The sequence below is a fragment of the Lissotriton vulgaris genome, chromosome 5, assembly GCF_964263255.1.
Source record: "Lissotriton vulgaris chromosome 5, aLisVul1.2, whole genome shotgun sequence".
Lineage (NCBI taxonomy): Eukaryota > Metazoa > Chordata > Amphibia > Caudata > Salamandridae > Lissotriton > Lissotriton vulgaris.
The window spans coordinates 548894299-548910153 of record NC_141693.1 but is presented as its reverse complement, the minus strand read 5'-3'; the positions used below and the strand labels follow the sequence as shown (position 1 = coordinate 548910153).

The window sequence follows — 15855 nt, the reverse complement described above, 5'->3', positions numbered from 1 at the left end:
ACCTATGTTTATTTCAGTGAAAATAAATATATATAATATATATATATATATATTTTACCTTAAGCAACCGGATACCATGATACAATACAGTACTAACATTGAAAGTATGTTTTCTATGTTTATTGCACTAAGAGCACCATGTCACTTTAAAAATGTGAGAACCCACATGGCACGTTATATGATCAAGGGCTCGGTGAAGCCCGAAACGCATCATGGCAGCTAATACACTAATAAAATAATCAAAGCACGAAAGAAGTGGTGTCTGTTACGTATTTCTTGGAGGAAGTGATAAGAAAAAGGAGTATTCAGTTATATATATATATATATATATATATATATACATATATACACATACTGAAAAAAACATAGGTTTCAGGAGCGTTATAGTTAGCTGGACATTTCACACATACATAACCATTGAAATTCCCCCGTTATAGTTACTTCAGCTAACTATAACTCATGTGCCCGCAATGCACTGCTGATGACGTCACATATTACATCACTCATGACATGGTCAGTGACATCACTCATGACATCACTGATGACCTCTCAAATGACATCACTGATGACATCATCTAGTAAATGTGTGTTTTTCCGAAAATGAATAGTTTTATATATCTACATCTCAAGGTCGATGGAAGAATGAATGGGTATATAAGCGTCTAAATGGATGATTTCTTGTTTTGTAAAATGTATTGTAGAACTGACTGATTAAGTGTATTTTAGTGCATATATGGGTTAGTGTGTAATGTTTAAATCCGTAAATATCTGTATCAGTCTCTCACTTTGTGTATACTTTGCTGCATGGGTTGGTGATTACCTACAAGAGTGTATATGGGTTATAAGTTGTTTTTTTTAGTATCAGTAGGAGTGTCTGAGTGTCTCTATGGTTAGGTGGGGGGGTACTACTTAGTGCATAGATACATGAATGAGTGACTCACTGTTTGTTTGGGGTTGAAGACAGCATGTATGCAGGATTGTATAGGTGGATGAGAGTGTATGGGTGTGTTAGTCAGTGAATGACTGTCTCAATAGTGTCTTTATGAGTACCTACATATGTTTTAAACTAGTATATGTGAGTATAGGTGTATGTAAGTGAGTATATGTGAGAGTAAGAGATTGGAAGAGTGCCTGTAGAAATAAGTAGGTGTTTCTATAAGTGATTATTTAAGAGAGTAAGTATGTGTAAGTTTCTGTAGAAGTAAGAGTGGTAGTGTGTGTATTACTGTATAAGCAAGTAAATGGATGTTTGATACTATGTTTGCATGTGTGAGTATGTGTGTGAGTAATTATATAGATGAGTGGTGGTGTGTAACAGGATGTATAGGTGTACGAGTACATATGATGAGTGAATACATGTATGAGTGACTGTATTTTTAAAAAAAAGTATTTTATTTTAGAGTTGTATATAGCGCGAACTTGACCTGAATCTGGTATCCGAGCGCTTTACATAGCACCAGTTGCATAACATGAGGACACGTTAATTTTTGTTAGGCACGGGGAGATTAAGTGACTTGCCCAGAATCACAGGATGTTCAACGTCCTTGTCGAATTGGTATGTGCATTGTTTTTAAGATGTTAGTTTGTATTTTTGAGTGTGTGTATCAAATGTTATTTTAGGCTGAGAGGAGGTCTGCCACTCTATCACAAGGATGGTATCATTTGAGATGTCATCAGTGATGTCATGAGTGATGTCACTGACCTTGTCATGAGTGATGTAATATGTGACGTCATCAGCAGTGCATTGCGGGCGCGCGATTTATAGTTAGCTGAACTAACTATAACGGGGGAATTTCAATGGTTTTGTACGAGTGAAATGTCCAGCTAACTATAACGCCCCTGAAAACTATGTTTTTTTCAGTGAATTTCCAAGTTTGTTTTAATGCTAATTTCTAACTATAATGTGACTGAAACATATGGTTTTTTTCAGTGAATTTCAAAGGTTTTTTAAATGCTAGTTTCTAACTATGCCGACAGAGGTAGGACATGTGGAGGAAGAAGAAAAAACGCACAGAAAGAAGCAAAAGGAATGCTGAAAGAAGCAACCGAAGTCCTCAGAGAAGAAGAGAAGTGCAGGAAGAAGGAAGGCATGCAGAAAAAACAAACAGAGGAGCAGAAAGAGGCCTTGTTGCAAAATCATCCTGTAGCCTCAACTTTTTCAGATGGGTACTGGTGGTCTCTGACTCTGACTAACCAGTCCTAGAGCCAGTGCTATTCTACAAGACACTTAGAATACAGTGAAAACACCTACATACACTAGGGAACACTATGCCTTGGGATACGCCTGTGATTACCATGGCCCCCCTCTGTAAGCCCCTAGAACATAATAGGGCAGGGGGATTAAAACTACCTCTTAAAACGAGCCACAAGGTGCGTTTGCACACTGGTGAATGGAGGGGGGGGGGGGGGGGGGGGGCCTGAGGTGACGTGTGCAAACACACCCTGTGGCCATTTTAATTTGGTGGGATAAAGTCCCCTTGAATCCTCAGTGTCCCTGGGGTCCAACTAGCCCACCAGGTATCTCCAGTTAGTGCCACAGAGCTGCTTTGCAGAGAGGTGTAAAAAGGGGCACGGCTTGGACCACCGCTCAGCAACGCAGTGCAGTGGCGGTTACTTGAAGCACCTGCTGGGATAGTTGGCCCCCAGGGGCGCTCAGGATTGAAGAGGAATTATTTCCCCAACTTAAACGCGCCACAGGGCATGTTTGCACATGTCACCTCAGGCCCCATCCCATCCCTTCACCACTGTGTAAATGCGACCTGTGGCTGTTTTAAGTTGGGAGATTAAGTCCCCTTGAATTCTGAAGGTCCCTAGGGTCAAACTAGCCCACTAGGTACCTCCAGTAAGCCCAGTTGCAGAGAGTTGTAAAAAGGGGTAAGGCCTGGACCACCTCTCTGCAACTCAGCGCAATGGCGCTTACTGGAAGCACCTGGTGGGCTAGTTGGCCCCCAGGGGCTCTCAGGATTGAAGGGGAATTATTCCCCAACATAAAACACGCCACAGGGCGTGCTTGCACACGTCACCTCAGGCCCCATCCCCTCCCTTCGGTACTGTGTAAACATGCCCTGTGGCAGTTTTAAGTTGGGAGATTAAGTTCCCTTGAATCCCGAGGGTCCCTATGCTCAAACTAGCCCACTGGGGTCCTCCAGTAAGCACCACAGAGCTGCCTTGCAGAGAGGTGTAAAAAGGGGTGTGTCCTCTGAACACCTCTCTGCAATGCAGCTCCCTGGTGCATGCTGGCTTTACCTGGTGGTCTAGTTGGCCCTCAGGGACCCTCGGTATTGAAGAGGAATTAATTCCCCAACTTACAGCTCGCCAGGGTGCGCGTTTGCACAATGGTGAAGGAAGAGGGTGGGGCCTGAGGTGATATGTCTGCAAATACGCCCTGTGGCGCCTTTTAAGTTGGGGAATTAATTCCTCTTCAATCCGGAGGGTCCCTGGGGCCAACTAGCCCACCAGGTACCTCCAGTATGCGCCAGAGAGCTGCATTGCAGAGAGGTGTTCAGAGGCCAAGCCCCTTTTTACAACACTCTGCAACGCCGGACTGTGGTGCTTACTGGAGGTACCTGATGGGCTGGCCCTCTCCGTTGGGGACCATGGGAGGGTCCCCAATCCCCCCCACAGTCCCGCCAGCTCACCGCGTCCTTCGGGAGCCGGCATTGCTTTTCCACACGGGGAGCTGCTGTGATGCAGCTCCCCGTGTGGAAAATCAATTATCATTGGTTTTTGGAAGAGAGAGCAGGTTTCCTCCTCTCTCGTCCAAAAACGAAAGCAGTTAGCTATGGCAGGGCAGGAGCTGCGAGGCTCCAACCCTGCCATAGCAAACAACAGTGTCCCGGGGTGGGGGCACCCCGGGACACTGCTGGAGCCGGCCCCCAGGGCCATTACAGGCTCCAGGAGGGGGGATGCGCAGCCCCCCTCCCAAGATTACCAAAGCCTCGGGGAGGTGGTGGTGGTCCATCACGGACACCCCAATTTTATTATTTAGAGCCCCGGGGAGGTTGCGGTCCCCGGGCGTGTGGGGGCTCGAGCCCCCCCCCCCCCCGCCCCCCCACAGGTTATTTTAACACAAGCCCCGGGACTTGGGTGGGCCTTTGAGCCCCCCACCCATGTATTTTCTAAGCCCTGGGGAGGTGGCAGTCCCCGGGGCTGGGGGGCTGTGAGCCCCCACCGCAAATATTCTCATGAAGCCCCGGGGGTGGCGGACCCTGGGGCTTGGTGGGGGCCTTTGAGCCCCCCCCATTTATTGTTGAAGCCCCGGGGGTGGTGGTCCCCCTGCACATATTGTACAAAAGCCCCGGGGGTGGCAGTCCCTGGGGCTGGGGGGCCCCTCTGCGTCGCCCTTCACAATATAAAGTTTGCCTCTGGGACTTGGCCCACCCGGGGGCTAAATAGAAACGAAGTGCGGGAACCCGCGCTTTGTGCCTTGAGGGTCTTTGTGGGACCCCCTGAGCAGGCCTAGGGGCTCAGGGTGTTTCTACCCTGCCCCCTTATTGTGTTTTGCATGTTTTTTTTCAGTTTTCTTGTGCCTCGGTTCTACTGAGGATTGCATCTGCTATTCAATTTTGTCATTGCAAAGCAGGTCATCCATTATCAAGAAAACCGAAAGCTCATTCTACCAAGGCAATGTCTTCTTCTATGGCATTGTTTGCTGGTGTGTCCTTGGACAAAATTTGCCGAGCTGCGACCTGGAAGAGCGTACACACTTTTACCATGCATTATTGCTTGGATCTGGCAACAGAAGCTGAATCGTCAGTTGGACAAGCAGTACTACGAAACCTTTTTAGATAAGGTAAGCCTAATGGCAAGAATGGGTTGTAACTGATATTGTAAAGTGTTATGTTTTATATGACCATTATTATGTATGAGTATGGCTTGCTCTTTCTCACAAGATAAACATGTTTGTGAATTTTGCATTGGACTTGGCATGGCATCTTACACTTCTTATGATACCCACCGTCCACTATGCATATAAGTATTATTTACTGCTAGCCACTCTTATTCTAAGCATGTGAATCTATGAAAGATACCCCAATACTGGATAAGAAAACAAGTTACTTACCTATAACTTCAGTTATCCAGTATTGGTATCTTTCATAGATTCACATGCGACCCACCCTCCTCCTCGGAGAGGCTTACCTTGTCATGATGGTATACCATTATCACTTGTGCTACGAAAAATCTGAGGGTTCGCCTCACTGTGGGGATGGTTCTAGAGGGTGTTGCTGCCTGATTGGCTGGTTTCCAAAGTTTGGTTCTTTTTACAAAAAGACTGAGATAGGCTATTGTAGTGACTTTTCTATACACTGTAGCCTATGGTATAATGTTATTATGACTATAATGTATGTGTTTTATTTTACCGCTGGACTTCCACCTCGTCGGCGGGGAAGCATGTGAATCTATGAAAGATATCAATACTGGATAACTGAAGTTACAGGTAAGTAACTTGTTTTCTTCCTAACTGTAACCTGGAACCATTGAGAGTTAGTGTGTGAGGGCCTGTGTGGGTCTGGGAGTGGGTCTGGGAGTGCCTATCTGGGTCTGTGAGTGCCTGACTGGGTCTGTGAGTGCCTGACTGGGTGTGAGTAGATATGTGAGTGCCTGTCTGAGTCTATGAGTGGGCCTCTTAGTGGCGCAATAGGTTTTTGATTGTGTGTGTCTGTGAGTTGGTGAATGGTGCTATGGATTTTGGGCATTTGCATACTTAGAGTAATTAAAATGGAGACCAATGGACTCTGCTCTCACCAGGAGACAAGAAAGAAAACGCTCCTCACAGTCACTACAAATCAGATTGCGCTCCAATAGATCAATGATGCATTCATTTCCATTAAGGATTTCAGATTGTTTTTGCAACGAGGAATACAAAAGGAAACACACTTGCTTTGCCTTAACTAAGCCCAAGAAGTTAGGATAATTTGTGCTTTACCAAAGTGGAGGTTCAACTGGGGCACCTGCTATGCTTATATTTGTTTGTGCATTGAAATGGCAACAGAGCCAGAATGGGACCTATTTTAATCCAACAAGAATCCCCAGTTTTGCAGAAAACTTCTACCGAACTAGAATATTTTCTTCTGGTACATTGGTACGTGCTACCTCTTTAGGTAAAGGTCTAATGCATATTCTATACTACATCTGTGTAAAGAAACACAAGGTAGTGTCTCCAGGGACCTTGTTTGCACGTAATTTCAGCAATGTGAATGTTCCTCGCACGGTCTTAATCCATAAATCTGTGATGTCATAAATCCTCTTCAAGAGAAGATGACGAGACTACAAAGAGGTGACTCTCCTGCAAACAGGGGTATTTCCGCTAAACTATATAAAGTAAGTGCTTCTTTGTTTGGTGCAAATGTCTTTGTATACCTCTGCATTAATAACGTGTCCCCAGACTCGCTCGGGTCCTCGTATTCCTCTGTATTAGGAACGCGTCACCAAACTCACTTGGTGGGCTTTAAGTAAGCTGTCCATCAACATGGGGAAAAAAGGGAAGACCTTTACATACTAAAAATGACAACAGGGCATGGCCCAACGTACAAACTTGCAGATGATTTGGGACATCTTCATACGCTGGGTAATTACAAGGGAGAATCATGCACTCTGCTCTCACCAGGAGACAATATAATATAAAGTACTTGTCACAGGCACCCCGATCAGATTGCGATCCAATAGATCATGAAATACGAGAAAAAAAGGCAGTTTTCTGAAGAGGGGAGGGCTGTGTCCCCACCCCAAGCCAATTTCAGCCCTGCAGACCCCATCCCCCAGGGCTTGCCCAAATTTCAACTGGGGGAAATTAAAAATTTACTCCATACGCCTGATGGACTAAACAGTTGCAAGGAGTTGCAATAACTATAGAGTTAACCCCTGCTGGGGTAGATGACATTTATTCAGGAAACTGGTTGTGTGTTTTGTATTTGAGTACTAACGTTGAAAGGCTGTCCCCGTTTTGTTTATCATTGTAGTCCTGAGAGCACCCTCAATGATGTGCAGTTAATAACTGAAAACTACAGGGTCGAGGACAAGGTCTAATGTCCTTTGTCAAATATTCTAAAATAGATAACGAGGATAAAAGGATATAATGAACTTTTGATTTTGGACATTTTGTATTATATGTTTTCATATTGTGTTGTGTGTGATTTTTCTGATTTTTTTTTTTGTTTACTACTTTTTGGAAGAGCATTCAGCACTTCAATGGCTGCTTTCAGTGCCAGGTGACGTTAATTGCTAGTCTTAATTGTTCAGAAACTCCCCATTCTTAAAAAGAGATAATTTTTTGACCCTTTAATACAATTTTTTTCACAATTCTTTGCTAACAATTGTGGGGCCGGACAGAACTTTTGTTATCTTTAAAAAAAAAAAGCATCTGTATAGCAGCATATGCGCCTTGATAATATTTCGCATATAAATGATACCCCTTGATGACTAATTCATCCACAAAGTAGACCCAGCATCACAATACTGCTTCAATATAAGGGGATAAAATGATTATATAACAGTCTCTTTGAACTCGATATGAATTCTTAGACCTCACCAGGTACTACTGCTGATTTGTCAAGGGGTATGGCACCACTGTGGTCTCCTTGACAGAGCTGACTTCAAGGAAGCAGCCACATCAGGTGATCTTGACTGATGCATGCCAGACCGCTTTAAACCCTGAAAGAGGCTGTGTGCTGCTCCCGCGCTCAATGCTCCTGACTTCTCCAAGTAGTCTATGATGTAGACTGGTGCCTCAGAGCATGGTGTGGGAGCTGTGCTTTCACAGCTGAATGAAGAGGGCCTAGATCAACCTGTAGCCTTCATTAGTCAGAGGTTACTTCCCCAGGAAAATATGTGTAGCACCATTGAAAGGGAAGCCTTTGCTGTAGTCTGGGAGCTAAAGAAGCAAAGACCCTACTTGTTTGGGACTTGTTTTCAGGTTCATTAAGACCACAGCCCCTCAGATGTCTGATGCAAATGAGTGGTGAGAACCATAAACTGTTGAGGTGGTCCATCTCCCTAAAGGGAATGTACTTTGCGGTGGAACACCACCCTGGCACAGAACACGCCAATGCTGATGGTCTGTCCAGGTTCTTCCGCCTTTGTGGAGAGAACTCCCAGGACGTTGGGTTGTTCTTACCACTTTCAGCTTGGGGGGGGGACACGTGTTAGAACTGACATCTTTTGGCGTGATTTCCCCTTTTTTTTGCTTCTGACCGCCTGTTTTTGACTGTGTGCTGTATTTCATTTTTGTGGTCTAAAGACTCTGGGAACCTTACCACTGCTGACCAGTGCTAAAGTGCAAGTGCTCCCTTGTAATTGTATGGGTGATTGGTTTATCCATGATTGGCATATTTGATTTACTAGTAAGTCTCTACTAAAATGACCAGTTGTGCCCAGGGCCTGTAAATCAAATGAGTAGTCCAGCAACCATGTCTCAGACCTGCCACTACAGTGTCTGTGTGTGCAGTTTATAACTACCATTTTGACCTGTGAAGTGACCCAATTGCCAGGCCCAAACCTTCCCTTTTACTACATGTAAGTTATCCCTAAGGTAGGTCCAAGGTCGCCTCATGGGCAGGGTGCAGCGTATTTAATAGGGATTACATGTACTGGTGTCTTTTACATGTCCTAATAGTGAAATACTGCAAATTTCACTTTTTCACTATTGCAAAGACTATGTATGACTCATCGAGGGGTTTGAAATGTTATCACGGCGCGCATGCTGCTATGAAGATGGAGGCAGCGTAAACTGCATCAGCATGGCTGCTTTGGGGATTGATGTATGAACTCAATGTAGCAGTTCTATTTCTACTTTGAGTTTTTCAGTCATTAACATTCGTCCAATGCGAATGCATGTTTATACTTTAAAAATCATGTGAGCTGCGACAAACAGTATGCAGCAAGTTTGAAAAAGGCCAACGCCGAAACGTGTCACCTGCTAAATAAATTATGACAATTGGACCCAGTCACTACTTTGTTTTTGTTTTGTATATATGCGTTCACTCATGACTACAAGGCCGACAGTGGTTCTGAATGACACACGAGGGAGTTAAAAAAAAAGATGAAAAAAGTACACATTTTTTTAATAAAGCTTCAAACCGATGCCTCTGTGATTTTTTTTCTTTATTTCCCTGTGTCAATGTTAGCCTAGCAGTCATGAGCGACAGCATCCAAAATCACAGAAAAGATCACCTATTACTGTATTTTTCAAAGTTTAAAAATAAATACGGACAGAGAAATAGTTTTGTTTTTATCGGTTAAAAAAAATATATATATACCCCTATACCCATACTTACCTTATCCAAACATTAAAAAAAAACATGCTTTTACCATTCATGCATTTACAACGAATTTCGTTGTAAATGTATGCGTGGTAAAAGCATATAAAATGTAATGCCATGCGGCATTGCGGAGTCATGGTACTTTTGTAATGAAAGTATGCGGGGTGATGGTATGCGGAAAGAAAGTTGCGGAATAATGGGTGTTTACCCTCCCCCGGTAAGTACATTGGTGGCACGGCGGCCCACATCTCCAGCAACATACTCATATTTTTTCACCACCCATTTGAAAAATGCACAGGTCTCTCTCATTGATGGCCAGCACCGACATACACTTTTAGACACACCTCCCGCCACAAGTTCTAGAATTGCGAACTTTAGAGCTGGGGAGCTACGTTAGAATCTCGGCATCAGCTCAACATCCTGTGATTACAGGCAAATCGCTTTGTCTCTCCGTGCCTACCACAAATTAATGTGTTCTTCTGTAATGTAAATTGTGCTCATGCCATGTTGTCGAGTTTGCGCTATATAATATTGCAAGGAAAAATAAAGTAGGGAAACTTGAGTTCACATACTACTGAACGCGCACTCTTAAGTGCATCAGCAGTGCACTGTGAATCTGAGCGTTTCACAGGCCTGTCACAGATAAATGCTATCAAAACGAAATCCTACAAAACAATATACTACTGGCCAGCAGCAATTCATACCCGGACCACGTCGGGATGGGCTGCTAGTAATAATTATATAGATATTGATCATATGCAGCCACTAAGGATGCTTGGGGAATGAGTGCTCGCTGTTACCGTTACTGACATACCTTATTTTGCTATCAAAGGCTTTTTGATGCTCCCAATTTTGACACTGATATGAGGCTGCATTAGTGTTGTTGGGGTGGCAAGAGCTGCAACATTCCATCCATTACATCCCTGAGGCAGATAGCTCATATTATGACTTTTTATATGTATTTGTGTGTAGGAGTGTACAGTCAACGGAGCAGAGACGACCAGATGCCTGCTGTCCGAGGGGTTTATATTTAGAGTTCTAAATGTCCTTTTTGGTATTAAGCCCTCCTTGGAAAAAAAGCTAAATATACCCTGCAAATAAATTACTGTTACAAAACGATACTTTGCTATTGGTGGCTTGTGATGGGGCTTAGTCCACAGAGATCTTTTCTTTACTTTGACTATTTTTATTGCAAGGACATATTGATGTTCGGAATGAAAGTTGTGAGCATGGATGAACATACCTTTTCAGCATAATTTTTTTTATGTGGTACTTACCAAATAATCCGAACTTGTGTGCCACCAGCAGAGCCAACTCCTATGTCATTCAATACAGAAGTCGACTTGGGAATGCCCTTTATGTCTTAAATAGTGCACTCAACACACTGTTGAGAATACACCAGTGTGTATGGCTGTGCCTCAAAAGGCTTTTTATGCCCCTGTACTGGATGTGCAGTGTTGGAGGAACTCCGCCCAAGCGCCTGCCTTCTGTTCTTGATACAGAAATGCATGTGTAAATTCCTGCATGTCTATATATCATGCTAAAGTGCACGTCGAATTACTTATCCTTTTCCTTGTTTCTCGAAGAAGGGCATATTTCCCTCATGGAGAAACTGGTTCCTCTACACATTGATCCATTTTTTTAGTGTTCATATGTTATGAAGTAGTGAAAAACCATATGTGTTTACTATTTTCGGCAGTCCATCGATCTTCGAAAGGTGCTCCGAGACCAGCAAAGCAAGAACAGTTCTGGCCAGATGATTCCTGTGTTCCCCCCTTGGGCGTACGAGAGACCAGCACTGATTGGAGACTTCTTAATTGGCTCAAATTTGGGTTCAGAAATCAATGTACCAATAGGTGCGTATCCTGCTGAAGCGACAATTACATATGTTATGTATTCCTTTTTTTCTTTGTGATTTCTTTCCTTTCTCTTTCTATTGTGTAACAGTGTATTTTTAAACGTAGACTCATTTTCTAAGTAATGTTGCTTTCTTGAGCTCCACTGCTACATCAGTGTTTGCAAATAGCAGTAAAAATGGGTTTTGCGTAGGAGTGAATTCAATTTTAAGTTGACCTGTACATATTGAGCCGTTTTATTATACTGTAACGTTTGTCTGGCTTTCTAAACATTTTGTAAACTTTCATGTGGGTAAGCATTTTTGTAGGAATAGTTTTTGTGAACACACTTTCCCACAAAACCTTCTTTTGTATTATTATTCGCTCACTAACAGTTGAGTTTTTCTGAGGTATTTACCACAAATTATTTCAATAAGAACCTCACACCCGTTGAGAAGTTTGTGACGCTTGCAAAGTTTTGAAGAAAACTTGAAAACCTTTGCAGTTTACAAAGTGTTTGTAACTTTGCCCTCATTTTACCTACAAAGAAACGCACATTTGTTGTAGTCCCATGAGCAAAGATTATTATTGGAATGATGCCACAGTATGCAAGGTGATATGATATTTTACCACTTTAAATTCATAGAAAGGGGGGGGGGCTAGAGGGCGCACTTGCAATATCTATCCACCGTCTGCGCCGCCAATGTCCGTGAGGTTTAACTGAGGAGGACACTGTGCAACCTCGACTCGAGTTTGAGAGAGATCCGCCGCTCCTGTCCGGAGCTGCGGGCGGCTGAAGGTCCGTCCGTGCAGCAGCCTGGGGACGTTCGGGCCCGCTGGCCGGCTTGCGATCTCACTGGGGACCGCGGCTTACCACGAGGCGTGTAGGCCTTCTATACACGCTATTGCGGAGCTGCCGAGTGCCCTCTTGCATCGGGCGCCCCAACTCATTCCAGCGCTGTGGGGCAGCCGTCGGACCAACGAGGCGACTCCCTGTGACCCTTGCTCCGCACTGGAGGACGTGCTGGCCTGCATTGCTGTCGCCTGATCCTGTGACGACTCCTTGCCGCCGGCGGACCCGGCGGCCATGGAAGCTGTGACCGGTGTGGGCTCCAGGTGAGGCTGGGTGGTGTTACTGCCCGCTCGTGCCCCTGTTAGCTGTAGCCGTTTATGATCGCCCCCCCCCCCCTGGTGTTTGGCTATTCCTGGGAGTGTCGGACTGCATCGCTCATTGCTCTGTGGTGCCGGCCGTCATTTAGCTCCGGGCGCGGACCCCGCCTGTTATGCTGCGGTGCCCTTGCGCATTGTATGGAACTGCGGACCCTGGTGCTAAGGTGAACACACGCTTACCTCGTGTGCTGCTAAATCGGGCGGGGGTTGCTGCTGACCGCAGGCATCCTGCTTTTGGCATTACTCACCTTGCCTCACACGGACTGGCGGCTGGGGCTGAGGCGGTGCTGTGATTCCCCCTCTCGATTGTGGAGTCCACTACCAGGAACATTGCTGCTTGATGTTGGCCTCACGTGCTGCAATCCTCCGACTGTTACCTCCCTGGTACGTGAACTGCATCAGGAGACTGCATATTTTGTATGTGGCTGCAACTTTGCATATACGACACACTGCTTATAGCTTACTGGAGCTGGGGACGGGCCCCCCGGAAGGTGCTACTGGCTTCCTTTTTCTCGTTATTGCTCTTTGTTGCCCCTGCTAGCGCACGCGGTCTGGGAGTCGTGGCACTGCTATGTTGAAACTCTCCTGCTACCTCCTACGGTTGACCATCCCGTAGAGGGTGCTTGATACGCAGCTGAGAGGGGAGCCCCTGCACTGGTTGGTTTGGAGCCAGACGATCACTGCTGGCCCTTGTCGCCATTTCAGAACTTGTGTTGGATTGCTCCCGAACTTTGGCCATGGGTAAACCTGACAACAAACAACCTAAGTTGTCTTTTGACTCTCTGGCGACCAAGAGGAACTCCCGAGTTGCGCTAGATGCGGGGGGCTCGCGCTCTCCCTCTACTGTTCCCGACGCTGTTCCTCAGCCTGCTGCCCCAGACTTCCAACAAATGATACAAGAAATGCGACAGGGGTTCGCGACTATAGCGGATAAAGTTGATAAGCTATCATCAAGAATGGATGCAGTGGTACAGAAATTGGACGTTCACGAGGAGCGCATCACGGCGGTGGAGCAGCGTGTTTCTGACCACGATGATACGGCAGCTACCCACACTACTCAACTGGCGCGTATGGACAATGTACTCCGGGTTATTGCCGCGAAGAACGAGGAGTTGGAGGCCAGAAGTAGGCGCAATAACATACGCGTGATTGGCGTGCCAGAGACGACCAATGTGGGTAGGATGGAGACTTATGTGGAGAAGATACTACTTGGCGCGATCGGTGCGGAGGCTTTCTCGAAGCAATTCGAGAGGGCGCATCGATCCCTTGGTCCGCGACCAGCCACTGGGACTCCGCCGCGGCCGATAATTGCCCGTCTCCTCAATTATCGTGATCGCGACACAGCCTTACGTGCGGCCCGCACCGCCCGCACACTTTCTTATGACGGGGTCAGCTTTACCATCTTCCCGGACTTCACGCCAGTGGTGCAAGAACAGAGGCGTAAGTTCCTAGATGTAAAGAAGAAGCTCAGGGACCTCCAGGTGGATTATGCCCTTTTGTACCCGGCCAAATTGCGAGTGACGCATCAGGCGAAACAGCATTTTTTTTACCAATCCACAGCAGGCGGAGGACTTCGTGAAGCGGCTTAAGAGGGAGCGTGCTGCCGACCGACGCGGGGGAGATGATGGACAGGAGGGCTTCCATTCCGCCAACGAAGATGAGTAATTTTGCATAGTGTCTGAACGTGGTGCATATTGTGTCTGCCACGAGTTGTCTCACTATCCTGTAACCTTCTGTTCTGATACCCCTTCATAGTGGAGAACTGTGTATTGGATTTTGTTACATACTGATTGAGGACGCTGGATGGGCACCGGACTATGGTGGTACTTTACTCCAGGCACCACCCCCCCATTACCTGGGCCGTACATACTTGAGTCATGCGGGTCAATGGCGAGGTATGGGGGGTGGTTATGTGCGCCTCTAGACTGCACCCTGAAGGGTATTCCCCATTGACCTTGTCACTTCAAATACTACCATTCTGTTTGGGGGTGTTTGCTGTGGGAGGGGGGTGGGCGAGGGATCCGGGCAAGTTGGGGTTGCCTAGGTGGGTGGCGGGTGGGACGGACGGTACTTGTATGCTTTGGGCCCATGGGGCCGCTTCCGTGGCGAATACTGCTGATATTCCCGCTATGATTCTGAGTGTGCTTCTGGCCCAGGGGATTGGACTCCCCAGCATGCCTTCGTGCCCCCTTTGGTATGTTGCACTGTGGCATGGTCCTATGGTACAGATCCGACTCTACCATCAGGAGGTAGTGGCGTGTTGTTGGATGGTTATTGTGAGCTGGGGTGTTGGTATTCACATGGGGTGCTGTATGTTACTTGTGCTAGCTTTGGAAGCGGCCTTCTGGTCTGGACTAGTATGGGATTGGGCTGTACTGGGTTGGTGTTACTGGTTTGGGGTTGGGGGGGTTTGCGGTGCGTTTGTGGCATAGATTGGCTGCGGGTGAGACTGGAATGTGTGTGGCTCATTGTTGAAGATCGAATGTATGGAGTATGGCTGACGGCGTGTTGGACACCTTAGCGATCCTCTCCTGGAATGTGCGGGGCCTTAACGATGCTAGAAAATGTAGGAATGTGTTGGCATACCTGGATAGGCATCGGGTGCAGATTGCCTTCTTACAAGAGACGCATCTGCGTCCAAAGCTTGATCCTAAGTTTGCCGCTCGCTGGGCTTCTATTCGAAAATTTTCATCATATTCATCCTATGCTCGTGGGACTGCTGTTTTGATTAAGAAAACGCTTGCGTTTCAAGAACTAGGGGTGAGGTTGGATCCTGAGGGGCGCTATGTGATTGTGTGGGGTAGGATGGGATTGGACACTGTTGTACTTGTGAACTGTTATGCACCGAACACTGATTCCCCTGAATTTTTCCTCTCCCTTTGGGGACATGTTGCTGCCATTGACGCCACACACGATATTTGATGCAGGGATTTTAACATTGCACTCTGGCCTGGGACAGACCGATCTGACGGGAGTGGCCAATATAACACGCGAGCGAGGGACGTTCTATGGGGCATACTAGATGAGGCCGGGTTGATGGATAGTTGGAGGTTTGCACATCCTGAGAGTAGGGAGGGCACTCACTTCACCGCGCATGCGCGCACCTGGGCACGTTTGGACTATTGTTTCTTGTCGTGAGGACTTCGTATGGGCTTACACAGGGCAGAGCATCTCCCCAGAACCTATTCGGATCACTGCCCGGTCAGAGTTGTTGTAGTAATGCCGGGTCTTAACAGGCCGCGCCCACCTTGGAGGTTATTTCCCTCAGTGCGTTTGGATCCCATATTCAAGGCAGAACTCGGGGAGGAGATGGAGGCTTTTTTTCCACGGAATAAGGGGACGGTGGATAGTGTGGAGGTGATTTGGGAGGCTTTTAAGGCAACAGTTCGTGGGATTGCGATGGCCAAGAGTAATGGGGTGCTTAAAACTATTGTCAAATCCATAACCGCACTGGAGGCTGACCTTAAAGATTTAGAGGACAGGATGATTACTGACCCGGACCCGGAACTTCGTCATTCGTTTCGGAAGAAACTATCGGAATATGAGGAGGACGCTGCTCGTGAAGTCAAATATAGAGGAAAGCACTGGACAGC

General features: G+C 46.4%; 1 protein-coding gene across 1 annotated transcript in view; it reads left to right on the top strand.

Annotated features, from left to right (window-relative positions):
- TUBGCP2 (tubulin gamma complex component 2) overlaps positions 1-15855 on the top strand; it is a 465124-nt gene that overhangs the window by 136273 nt on the left and 312996 nt on the right. The window contains exon 5 of the mRNA XM_086921996.1: positions 10957-11113. Within this exon, the coding sequence (XP_086778122.1) occupies positions 10957-11113 (157 nt within the window). The remainder of the gene's footprint in view (positions 1-10956; positions 11114-15855) is intronic.